The sequence below is a fragment of the Medicago sativa genome, chromosome 8 (assembly GCF_051527215.1).
Source record: "Medicago sativa cultivar Bolivia chromosome 8, Bolivia_mono, whole genome shotgun sequence".
NCBI classification, from domain to species: Eukaryota; Viridiplantae; Streptophyta; class Magnoliopsida; order Fabales; family Fabaceae; genus Medicago; species Medicago sativa.
Genome location: NC_140756.1, coordinates 86214937 through 86228604, shown reverse-complemented (window position 1 = coordinate 86228604; position 13668 = coordinate 86214937). Strand labels below are relative to the sequence as shown.

General features: G+C 32.1%; 1 protein-coding gene across 4 annotated transcripts; it reads right to left on the bottom strand.

The window, feature by feature from the left end:
* Positions 1-3067: 3067 nt before the first annotated feature.
* Positions 3068-13064, bottom strand: LOC146902676 (calmodulin-binding transcription activator 5-like). Of its 4 annotated transcripts, XR_015021456.1 has the most exons (16): positions 12909-13064; positions 12697-12801; positions 12050-12175; positions 11565-11680; positions 11357-11445; positions 11193-11238; positions 10823-11015; positions 9857-9974; positions 9305-9424; positions 9157-9215; positions 8607-9023; positions 7488-8185; positions 4065-4611; positions 3593-3901; positions 3368-3492; positions 3068-3197 (listed from the first exon to the last, which is right to left on the bottom strand). XR_015021456.1 is itself a non-coding variant. In XM_085732539.1 (15 exons), the coding sequence occupies exons 7-15, from the start codon at positions 10997-10999 to the stop codon at positions 3433-3435; spliced, it is 2505 nt and encodes an 834-aa protein (XP_085588665.1). In that variant the 5' UTR covers positions 11000-11015; positions 11193-11238; positions 11357-11445; positions 11565-11680; positions 12050-12175; positions 12697-12801; positions 12909-13064; the 3' UTR covers positions 3068-3432. The 4 variants fall into 4 exon arrangements, 2 of the variants coding, with proteins under 2 accessions (XP_085588665.1, XP_085588664.1); XR_015021455.1 differs by lacking the exon at positions 10823-11015; XM_085732539.1 differs by having other exon boundaries at positions 3068-3492.
* Between the last annotated feature and the right edge of the window lie 604 nt (positions 13065-13668).

Genomic DNA, 13668 nt, shown 5'->3' with positions numbered 1-13668 from the left:
TGCTTTGTGTTTGTTGGGCAGTGCTTCCTTTGGTTAACAATCTTCAAGACATTTATTCATAATCTTCGTTCAGAAGCCAAATACTCCATTTTGGTTGCAGTGATGGTTTTTTTAATAGGACACTTGGTATAAATGATGTTAAATATGATAGTTGTCCCTCAATATGATAGTTGTCCCTCTCTGTCAAGATGGTTCAAGTTCAACACGTTTGGCAGACAATTAGGTCTCTTAAATATATAGTTTTTTTTTTTTTTTTTTTTTTTTACAAAATTCGATTTTGAGCGTGTATAGAAAAATACTACTATCAATTTTCTCTCTTCAGCCTCCGCCCAATTTTCTAAACTCATTTGAAGAAGAGTGATTTAATGTCAATTTTTGACTCGAAATCTCCCAAATGTTCTCTTTATTTGTTATTTAAATAAGTGATTTTCATGTATATTAATTTTTTTTTCTTCATGATTTTTGCCGTTTTGTTTATAGTTGTGACGTTTTACTTTTCCGTCTTGTTACGGTGTTTTTTGTAAATTACATGAATGTTGTGAGTTTGTTCAGAAATTATCCTTTTTATTTTTAGCTAATTTGTATCAATGTACTTTATTAATTTAATGAATGAATATCGTTTATTTTAAATAAAATAAAATAAACGAAAAATACTACTATAATGTTTAGAGAAATTTATATTTTTTTGCCTAATGTTTAGATATTTATATTTATTTTTGGCTAAGAATTTCTTTTGGACCAGATATATGTTAAATCAGTAATCAAAATTAATGTCCTCGTGAGCATAACTCAGTTGGTAGGGACAATGCATAAAATATGTAAGGTCTGGGGTTCAAACTCTGGACACCACCAAAAAAAGTATGGGCACCACCAAAAAAAGTAATCAAAATTAAATATTATTTTTCTAAAAAAATGCTAACAAGTGCTCCTTTATTTTGGAATTTATATAATCAATCTCTTAAAAGTGAAAAAAAGATATTTTCCATACAAAATTTACCTTTTTCTTATTTCTTGTTGTCTCTTGCTTGATACCATCCCCTTACCGGCCATATTCTAGTGTAACTCGTGTAAGATTTGGTTAGTTAGCCGTATAACAATAAACAAACCAACAATAACCGGCACTATAATGTCATTAAAACAAACAATTGTTCGTCCTCCCTTTTATGTTGAAGGTAGTTAAAAACATATTGGAAATCAACAAACTGTCGGCACCACCATTGCTCATCGTAAATGGCATTCATTTTAAAACATATTTTTTGTTAAATTGACACTTATATTAAAACGGAGAAAGTACTTGCACCTTCTTGGACTACCAATTGTCTCATGTGCTGACTTCTTTATAAAGTGTGGAGTATATTATAAATAAAAATTCATTGTTTTGGAGCATCCTCCGTCTCATCTGTCCTCACCTCTGCTCTCAGATGTTATGAAGACCATTTAGAGCATCTTATAGACATGTTGATGATTATAATAAATTATTGGCTTAAATATGATTTTCGTCCCTGTAATATAGGCGCGTTTTGATTTTCGTCCCTGTCAAAAAAAAAGTTTGAATTACGTCCCTGTAAAAATTTTTTTGTTTGAAAATGGTCCCTGGGCCCACTGTTCAGCTGAGTTGGCAAGGGTTTGGCCACGTGGCAGTTGCTGACTGTGCAACTTTTGCCACGTGGCGCTGACGTGGCGTGCCACATAATTAAAAAATAAAAATAAAATTCTGAAAATAATTTATTTAAATTTAAAAAAATCTGAAAATAAATTTAAAAATCATAAAAATAATAATAAAAAATTCCAAAAAATCCCAAAATAAATTTAAAAATCATAAAAAAATTTGAAAAAAATCTGAAAATTATAAAAAATTTCCGAAAAATCTGAAAATAAATTTAAAAATCATAAAAAAATTTCGAAAAATAGATTTTTTAATTTGAAAATTATATATTAAATTTTTTTCGAAAAACATAATTTCAGAAAAATATAATATATATTCTGAAATTAATATATTATATTCAGTTTTTTCGAAAAATTTCAGAATATATATATTAATTACAGAAAAAAATCAGAAAATATATTTCATAATTTCAGGAAAAATTTATTTTAATATTTCAGAAAATAAAAATTTATGAAAAAATTTATTTTAATATTTATAAAAAAAATTTATTTTAATATTTCGGAAAAAAAATTATAATTTTTAAATTTTTTTTTGAAAATTTAAAAAAATTTCGAAAATTTATAATTTATTTTTTTCGGAATTTTTAATTTTTAAAAATTTTTCGGAAAAAAATTAATTCTTAGCTACAACATTCTTCGAAAATTTTCACATTTTTTTAAATTTTTCGGAATTTTTTTTCACATTCTTCGAAAATTAATTTTCGAAATTTTCAAAAATTTAAAAATCTGAAAAATCCCGAAAATTTTCAATTTTTTTTAAAAATTATAAATTTTCGAAATTTTTTAAAATTTTTAAGTTTTCGAAATTAAAAATTATAAATTTTAAAATTTTTGAAATCTTTTTATGATTTTTAAATTTATTTTCAGATTTTTTCGGAAATTTTTTATGATTTTTAAATTTAGTTTCAGATTTTTCGGAAATTTTTTATAATTTTCAGAATTTTTTCGGTAATTTTTTATGACTTTTAAAATTATTTTCATATTTTTTAATTTCAAAAACAATTTTCAGAATTTTTAAAATATTTTTAAAAATTTAATATTATGTGGCACGCCACGTCAGTGCCACGTGGCAAAAGTTGCACAGTCAGCAACTGCCACGTGGCGAATGCCATGCCACATCAGCGCTACAGTGGGCCCAGGGACCATTTTCAAACAAAAAATTTTTTACAGGGACGTAATTCAAACTTTTTTTTTTACAGGGACGAAAATCAAAACACGCCTATATTACAGGAACGAAATTCATATTTAAGCCTAAATTATTTAGATGAGTGAGAAAGTTAAGAGAGAGAGAGAGAGAGAGAGACAAAGTCATCAAAGGTAAACAATCCCAACCCCCATTTTCCTGCTTTTAGCTTTTTTCCAAATGTACCATAACAACAAACATTAGAGATAACTGATCATGTGTACCAAGTAAAAATGTCTTTATACATGTGTTAATTATTTAAGATATGCTGGCACAAATAGCTAAAATCAATACAAATTTGATAATTTTCTCAGCCAGGGTGCTTAAAGCTCCAGTTTTCGAGGTCCAACTGTGCAAGGAAATAGAGAAGCTCATTACCATCCCCATATACTACTACTATCTTTGGTGTATCTATTCTGTTTATTGAACTTTGGGACGGCATATAGAGGCCAATCGCCAATGAAAGGATATTAAAGAAGGGATTTTACAGTCTATTTGATATACAAAAACAGCACCAACCTGCCTTCACATTCTGCTGAGTGTGCATCCTAACAATAACAACATTTTTAAGAAGTTCGGCTAAACTACCTCTTCATTTTCATGTCAACTTCATTACTAAGCATTTTTTCATATTCCCGTTCCAGCTGCACAAAGGAATATTCTACAAGTAAGAACACATAGGGCACAAAAGCAAATTCTCCAATTCCTAGGAATAATAATCAAATTAAAATTAGCTGTTACTACCTTTGCTTGATTAAGGGCCAACTTCATCCTCCTATAATCTTCTTGCGCTTTCTTAGAACGGAACATAGCCTGCACTCGTATTACACTTCTCTCGACACGTTCTTCGGCTTGTTTCCTACCAGTCCGAAAGAATTCCTCCTCTGCATCACTTTGCTGATTCTGATCTCCCGATTCTTCCTCGGTATTAAGCCGGAGCCCACGAAAGCCCTTTCTCTTTAAACGCCAACGCAACACTGCTTTCTCAACCACGCCAACTGACCAAATGATTTTACGATATTGTTTCCGTTGTTGAAAACACCTGAAAGCAGCCTGCATTGTATCAATTGATTTGTTAAAGCTTAGTTGCTGAACTGACGAATAAAGGATCAATTGAAATCAATCTTAATTCACTTGATCAGTTAAAAAATGATAAATAAATAACGTCTCGCTAAAAAATATCGGTAATGATGAAGGCAGTAAGTGTAGCTCTTACTTGAATCTTGATAGCTTGATGGCGCATGTTGAGAAAATCTCTACGAATCTTCCATGTACGGAATCTATGTTGTATTCGAGCAGCAGCAACCATCACTTTCTTTGTCTCAAAATTGCGGAAGGCATGCTGAATCTTCATTGCTGCAACTATTTTGAGTGCTTCAGCTTCTGGGCTGGAAAACTCAATCGCCTCTGTTTGTAACTTTAAGGAATGCTGCCTATATGCTTCTTGTATGCGTGCTGCTGCATCGGCAGCTGTCCGGTAAGCTGCCAGTGTATCTTTCACATAGAGCTGCTCCTCGGTAAGGTTCTCGGAATTTACTGGATCATCCGTGCTAGTTTCCAGTGAGCCACTGATATTTCCAGCTAAGCTCATGTCATTGAACTGCTCAACTAGAGACTTTTCCGAAAGATAAGCTGCTAAGCCATGATAACCCCTCGTATAAGCAAGATCAGCGGCAGTACATCCCCCAGGGTTTTGGTGAGTTGGATCCGTGACCAAGTTTGGCTTTGCCCCAGCTGACAGCAAAGTTGCAACCATTTTCTCCCTGAAGACAATGTTTTAATCAAATATAGAACAAAATAATTCATTCAGAGTTCCATGACCCTATTTTACTTAAATTCATGCTACATTCATATAGGTTATTATAATCTCTAGTTATCTATAAACAGAAAGGAACTTGGATGCTGAAACCATGTAAGAAATGGATTCTTAGGCCAATGTTTACATTAGAACTAATGGTGTTTTCATGAACCAAGTCAACCAACTACTCGAAAGGCTTAAAAATCCATTGCGTGAAGATATGAATGGTTTGGTTAAATTACATCAGAGGTCCTTTAAGTTTAATGTTTGTAACAGATTGATCTTTAAGTTATTTTGGTCGCACATAAGTCCTTTAAGTTTGAGTTTTGTAACAGATTGGTCCTTTGAGTTATTTTGGTCACACATAAGTCCTTTAAGTTTGTAAAAGTTGTCAATTTAGTCCTTATGACACATCATAGTTTTGGTTAACAAAAGGACTGAATTGAAAACGTTTACAAACTTAAAGGACTTATGTGTGACCAAAATAACTTAAATAGGGGTGGGCAAAAAGAACCATGAACCGAACCGCGCGAACCGAACTGAACCAAAAATAACCGACCATTATAATGGTTCACGAACCGAACCGTTAATTTATTAACAGTTCTTGAACCATAACCGAACCATCTTGAACCGAACCGAACCGTTTGAACCGAACCAAACCACTTGAACTTTTTTTTTTTTTTTTTTAAGGAAACCACTTGAACTCTTTGTTGGATCTTTCCAAAAAAACAACTTATTTAAAATAGCTTATTTTAAAAAGCTTATTTTATGCAAAACACCTTATTTTAAAAACAGCTTATTTTATGAAAACAACTTATTTTAAAAAAACAGCTTATTGAAAACAGCTTATTTGAAAAACAGTTTATTCAAAACAACTTATTTTATGCAAAATAGCTTATTTTAAAAAAAAAACAACTTATTCAAAACAGCTTATTTTATGCAAAACACCTTATTCAAAACAGCTTATTTTATGAAAACTTATTTTTAAAAAACAGCTTATTCAAAACAGCTTATTTGAAAAACAGCTTATTCAAAACAGCTAATTTTATGCAAAATAGCTTATTTTTTGGAAAAAACATGATGATAATTTAGTCTTTATAACTAATTCGACTTTAGATGAAATTCATGATGTTATAAAAGGAATAGTTAGTGAAATTACAGGAACTTTAGATAGATATTTGCTACATGTAACTTATCTCAAATCTCATATATAATGTTCTCTGCTTTCTTTTCAATACAAGTTTCTTCATGACGAGTCATTTCTTTTGTATTTTATCCTCGTTTTTGAGCTTCCTGAATAATCGTAGAGCTAAAATCATTTCAGAGATCCGAGCTTATAGTGGATAAATCCAATTGTACATACGAAGCTTAACAGATCCACATTTCTTTTCACACAGATATACACTTAGACCAGAAACCCATTAAATAACTGTTAAGGTGTAAATTTTAATATACTATATATGGAAAAACAATTAATAGATTAACTATGAATAAAGCATGATATGTCATCATGACGACATACTGTAAAAATGCATTGTAGATGATCCAAAAATGAAGTTGATTGGAATGTCTATTTAATTTAGTTTACTTTTAAATTGACATCAGTAGTGCTCCTAGTACACATCAGTGATAAATAACAGAGGGTAGTATTGGATAGGATTTTAAGGCTGTTCAAAGGTCTTGCTGCAATATTTTTATCACATAATTTTACAAAACTTCGCACTTATCTTATCATTGTTTTGAATAAAATAAGCTGTTTTGAATAAGTTGGTTTGCATAAAATAAGCTGTTTTAATTAAGTTGTTTTTAAAAAGAGATCGTAACAAGCTATTTTTAATAAAATAAGCTTTTTTGAATAAGCTGTTTTTCATAAAAGAAGCTGTTTTGAGTAAGCTGTTTTCAAAAATAAGTTGTTTTTCATAAAATAAGCTGTTTTGCATAAAATAAGCTGTTTTTAAAATAAGTTGTTTCTCATAAAATAAGCTGTTTTTTTTTTAAAACAAGGTATTTTCATAAAATAAGCTGTTTTTTAAAATAAGGTGTTTTGCATAAAATAAGCGGTTTTGAATAAGCTATTTTTAAAAAGAGATCGTAATAAATTGTTTTTCATAAAATAAGTTTTTTTGAATAAGCTGTTTTTTAAAATAAACTGTTTTGCATAAGATAAGCTGTTTTTGAAGAAATAAACTATTCTAACTTTTAATTTTAATTTGTTATTTTTTATAATAAAAGTGGTTTTATTCATTGATAAAAATATTTGTTTTGGTTCGGTTCGGTATGGTTAATAGGTAAGCAAATGGTTAACCAAACCATAACTTTGGTTCAGTTCGGTTAGCTCCAAGCCTGAAACGGTTCGGTTCGGTTTTCCCGAACCATTTCAAAATTTCGGTTCGGTTTTTTGGGTTAACCGAACCATGCCCACCCCTAAACTTAAAGGACCAATTTGTTATAAACCTCATATTTAAAGGACTTATGTGTGACCAAAATAACTTAAAGGACTAATCTGTTACAAACTACAAACTTAGAGGACCCATGGTATAGTTTAGCCGAATGGTTTTTATATTATATATAATACACCCCCTTGCACATGATTCATTTGGACTTGAAGCATGGACAATGCACCGGCTCACTTACCTTGGATTAAAAGTTAACATTTTATTAGAAGAAAGAGGCCGGAAAGAATTTAAATTTTATTAGACAAACATGGTCAGCAAGGGTACTCACTGATATCATGTCGTGCGCCTACTATTACATAAACATACGCAATTAGGCAAAGGCATATGAATTTTTTATATTATATAACTAACATGTTTGAACAAGCGGGGTGTTTATGTATTATACCTGCCGTAATATGCTGCCCAATGAAGAGCCGTCCATCCAAATTTATCCCGGAAATCTAGCGATAAGCCTGACCATGAAAATAAAGTAATTGCCCATGTATATTCCAAAATTGCACACAAATGGATGACACTTTGTCCTTGCGCATCATATTCAGTAGTCTTGCATCCTAAAACAATTTTTTCTGAAAGCCATTCCTTTAATCTGTTTTTCAATGCAATTCCAAACAGGGCATCTTTAGCTTGCGAAAATGGAATTTTGTTGTCTAAAGTTGACTTCATTAAGTATTGCCAAGTATTGGAAATAAATGATGTCTTTAAGGAGAATTCCCTTGCCTCCTTTAGTCTGCTAAGTGATACTTTACTAGAGATGACATCAAGACTCTGTTGTTTAGCAAAGAGCAAATAAGAAAGCCTCATTTGAAGTTGAAACTCGTCCCAGTTGTTCTTCTCTTCCATAGAAGCTACTGGATCATGCAAAACAGGAGTACGATACTCAAAAGTAACAACTTGGCTGATAGGGTTATGGCCATCAAAGCTCAAGTAGAGATTCACAAATCCCGGAGAATGCGGTGGTACCCAGCAACGGTAGACCCCATCCTGAACAATTTCTGCAGGAACACTTGCATCACCACATACACACATTAGATTGGACTTTGGGAGGTGCAGATAGTCTTTATGAAAGAGTCCAGTCACTAGGATCTGCACGAAGTAAAGAAACCTAGAAAGTTTAGTGATAATTGTAAAATAACAGGTAGTAAGTAAATTGAAGGCACTGACACTTCAAATTATGATTTATACACCTATCCAGCATTGGCACTTCAAATTGAAGGCATATCCGGTATTCAATATGCGTCGGTGTCTGACACATGTGGGTACATTCAATAATTCAATTTTCTCAAATTATTACCGGTGCTGAATGTGGTGTCCGTGTCAGTGCTTCAAAGTTATACACTTTAAGATGTGCATATTCTTCACGGAGTTTATATTCCACAGTTTACAACATTGGAATTCTATGGTTAAGATTGAATGAAAAGACCAAGAAATCAACTAGTCATAACTGTTAAAAAAGATATAATTGCTACTAAGTAGATACACAAACAAAGGAAAAGGAAAAGGAAACCTTTGATTTCTCTGTGGAAGACACCCACGCAGGGGACACATCAGTAAGATTAAATACTTGTTCTGGAAGGGAAAGTTGCTGATTATCCACTACCAGAGATGAATATGGTTCATTAACGGATGAAACTGAGGATCCAAGAGCAGAATCATCAACTGAACAAGGGGAATCAGACATGATTTGGTTCACCCACATTCCAAAGCTGTCCTGACTTTGCAATCTGTCATTGACCAAAGTGTTTAAGGAATCAACACCACTTGAAGAGACGGGATGGTTCCTCTGCTCATTTCGATATCCTTGATTGCTAATTGTCTGAAGAGTAACACTTTCTGAAAAATTGTATGGAATACTATTGCTCACTGCAATTGGCTGGGTTAAATTATTGAACGTACAAATTTCTGCAGATGCATTGTTGGCTACCTGGTGAGATAATCATATGTAGATTACAACAGCAGCTATTACAAATCAAGTATCTCCAGAAAATGGAAGAAAAAAAGAAAAGAAGAAGCAAAGGAAAAGTGTATAAATTGAAAAAGAAACAAGCTAATCTTACATTGCTAAAACTGTCATTCAGTAAAATTTGATTTTGTTGATCAAAATAGGGAACTTTTCCTGCAAAACGATAATTCAAAATTATAATAACTATGGTGCTTTCCAGACATGTAACTGGTAGTGTTAAAGCATAATCAATCACCATTTACCTCCGTTAGGCACAGCAGAGGTGTTAAGATCGTTTGCTACGACTAGGTCATCCCATTCAAGTGTATTAAGCTCGTGAAGCCTCAGTTCATGGCTTTTGACTGTTATATTATCATTAATCTCTGTCCATTTCCAAAACATAACGGATGAAAATATATACTGTGTCCAGTAAATCCAACTATGTTGCCATATTTTTAAAAAAGTCAGGCTGTCAACACTTTTTTTCATATAATCAAGGCATCAACAATTTGACCATATATGCATATCACCACGTGAGCCAAAAAAGAAACTCTTATATTTCCTTTGGAAATATGAGCAGAACAAAATGAGTTGGAAGGAATTTATGTGCAATTATCTTACATAGAGGCACATATGGCACATTGTATTTTTTTTTATAACATTTTTATTAAAATATAATTGTACTGATAGAAGATCCCACAGGACAGAGAGTAGGGGAAGACTCCCAGCTCCCATCCCACCCCATTGACATCTCTACTTCGAGTAGTATGATTTGTAAGTAGAAAGCTGCAATATTTATAAAAATTATTACTCACCCCCAGCATATGCAGTTTTGGTCCCTGAATCTATTTCTTCTGACAGAATCCATGGTGCAGATGGGTCAGAGGCTGTAGTAGAGTTTGAATTTACGGGAGTGATTGGAGAACCCTGAAACTGTATCATGAGCCACAAGTCAAAGAAAGTTATAAAGCCATGTTTTGTTCATTCTCATATCAAACTTTAAAGCATAAATAGCCCTTCAAGCATGGATTTACATCTGATTATAACTATGGATTTTAAGTGTCTTGCACAAATAGAAACTACATAACATCCTAGCACTGATGAGTTAGGTAGGCATCATTCCAAAAGTATGTTTTATGTTTATAGAGAAAACGGAAGAGCTATATTTTTCAAAGTTCCAAAAGAAGACTGGATGGTGAAATTGGCACAGTTTTCAACATAATGAAACAATGAGTGGGATATACATAATTATACATCCTTTTTTAATATTGTAGCAAGAAACAACCTTCACTTCTTTAAAAGAGCTAAGTTGTATTAGCACTTCAAAAAAATTCAGGTTTTTGATAATGGCATGCATATAAAACTATACTTAGCAATCTTAATGCAAATTAATAACCGCAATGAACTAATGGTGGTTGTGTCAACATTTAGAAATAGTTTGAATACAATTTCCTAGAAGAACTTATAGGAACAAAAAAAAATAGCAATGATCACAAGTTTTATATATAATAGCTTGTGGCAAAAGTAAAATTAGCTTAAGCATCTCAATTTCTCAAAGGCCCTCTCATTTGACATATTCATATACAACTATAAGCTCATAAATACTTTTCGTAATGTAGACTTATTTTAATTGAGAAACTATCATCAGCACATGAAATAAGACAAACTTGAAACCTAAAATAGAATGGTTATTCCACTTGTAGTACTATTCAACTGTTAAAGCTCATATCAATCATCATATCTGTTAAGCCTACAGATTCATTGTTGGACTTGGATTCTACCTTCACATGCAAGTAATGGTAAATGGAGCTATACAAGCTGCTTCTTAACACCCAAAAACAAAAGAGACTGCACACTACACACGGACAACAAATAAAATCTCCAACCAGACCAATCGAAAAGACATTTTTGCTGCAAGGAAATTTTTTATGGAGTTGATCGTGGTGTAGTCGAGACATGTTCAAACGGCTAAACCTACATTATATACCCAAGGATCAGTGAATTTCAAACTGACCAATGGCAGCATACATATATGGTCCTTATTTCGGCTAAAACAATACACATGTGGCACAGATAAATTATGATTTGTGTTGTGAGGCGAAATTAAGCTTTTTGTAAGGAACAAAAATAGTGCAAGTGATTTACACAGACCTCTTGTGTTTCACGGTAATGAACAAGGACGATGTGTTCCAGGCTCCTGAAAAGATAAAAGAATTATAATCTCTTACCAATAGATACAATAATTTGAGAAGTACGGTTACTAAAACATCAAAATTATTCAAAAATATAGTTAAGTTAACGGTTGGTTTACATACTTGTCAAGCAGCCAATAACATCTACGAACAAAATTTGGGTTATCTAGACCATGTGCATAATATACATGGATCCTTTCTTCATTACCAACCTGATTGATGGAGAAAAGAAAGACAAAAATCAGATACGATATTAATCACTCAATCTATAACCAGAACCAATAGTAACAATAACACAAATGTAAACATCCACAAAAATGAAAATCCTCACTTTTAAGTGCTCATGAGCTTCTTTAACAGTTTTTCCATCCTTTTTCTTTTTCCAGTTGTGCCCATCTTTTCTAAAGTTCCGAAGCATCTTGCGGTCAAACAATACAATAGTACCACCTGTTTATACACAAAAAAAGTAGTAGTAATAATAAGATAGCATTGTCATTGGAGATTTGACATCATCTAACTGTTTATAGAAAAAACTTATTACTTAGATGCAAAATAACTACTAAAAAATCTATAATACTGTCCAAAACAAGCTACGAATCAGAAAATGCTCTGCTTCATAATTATCATGGACTACTTTCTATTATCTGCAGGTAAGCTGCATTATGGAAATTAAGAAATAGAGAATAAGAAGACAAAAACAAATGCGATTAGATGACAAACAATCTACGAGAAAATGAATGGTAGGGAAGAGTAAAAATGCTCCATTTCTTCTTCACAACAAACATCAGATTACTATTAATAGCAACAGATAATTACTTTTAGGCAAATTCATTGGCTTGACATTGATGGTAAAATACTTGTGATTACAAAGCATGGCATGAATCTCATTGGGACGAAGCCATCTCGTTCTTGCTTCCTCCATAATGCTCGCAACATCGAGGTCTGAGGCATATAAAATAAAAAATTCAAAACAGGTAAATAAGTAGTACAGGTAAGATGTGCAGCGGGAAGAAGAAAAACCGAACAACATACTTCGAATCCGATATTAAAAACAATGGATTTCTACACCATTCTACCACCATGTTGAACACTATAAATTTAGACAAAGCCACTTCCTCATATTCCAATACTTTAATTTAATTTTCTACCCGTTTTCTATTCATATGCCCTAAAAAAAATTAAAATAAATGCAATATTTCACTTTCCATATGATTTAATTATTGGATCAAGGGACCAACCCACTAAATGTTGGGACATTGTGTTTGACAATCTTTTCCATATTCAAACTCGTGTTCTCCTCAATGATTTGTCAACAACAACTCGTCTTAAAATTGTGTATGAGAATCTACTATCTAGTAATATTGACATCATTGATATACTTAGCACTAATTACTATATCTTTATATACATTAAAATTGAAACTGGAAAAGACATATGAAGCTGGAGTGAAGTAGGAAGCTTACCTTGCAATGTGTGGAATCCATGTATCTCTGATCCAACAAGTTGACCCGGTAAGTTATTTGCCATCATCATCGCATAAACCTCTGAAGATTATAATCAGGGTTACGCTGTACCAAAAAAAAAAATGGATCAAAACAGAAAGAAAAAAAAAACATGATGAAATATGAAAAGGGTGGTGACTGGTGAGAGATAGCAGAAAAGATGAAGAATTTACATGATTAGATTATAGAGAAGGGTCTGCTCTGTTCGGATTGATTGGAAGAAACTGAGAAATATGATCGGGTCTTCGTCGTCGTCGTCGTCGTCGTCGTAGTATCTCGATCACAGTACTCCTTTCTGTCCTTCTATTGTCTTTGTCTTATCTGACACTATCACTAATTTAGCTAAATCAAATACTCCCTCCGTCCCTTAATGTAACCACCCTTTGCATTTTTCACATTTCTTAAGAAAAGTTGTCAGTGTAATTAATGTGTCTGTTTTGTGTATTAATATTACCAAATTGTCCTTTGTTTGTATGTGTATTAAATTTGACTATTCATATTTCAAGACAAGTTAGTAGTATTAATTAGGGGTATGTTTAGGAAAAAAGTAATAAATGCATCTAGTAATTTGAAAAGGGGGTTACATTTAGGGACAAAAATAAAATCAAATAGGTGGTTACATTAAGGGACGGAGGGAGTATATATTTACAATTATGTCTTAATTTTTTTTTTGAGCCCCTTTGTTTCAAAAAAAAAAAAACTAGAGAATTAGGGTTTTTTATTTTCAAGTTCTAATTGTGCTTGTAATCAGAGGGAAATTATACCCCACACCCTTACAATTATACCTTCACCCCTACATTTTATTTTATCTACCTATTTTACCCTCATATCAAAAACCAAAACTTTTTTTGTTTCTTTCACTTTTCTCTCAATTTTTTTATGAAGTTTACCAGAGAACTCATAACAATTGTATTCAGATTAATGAAGTTTAAG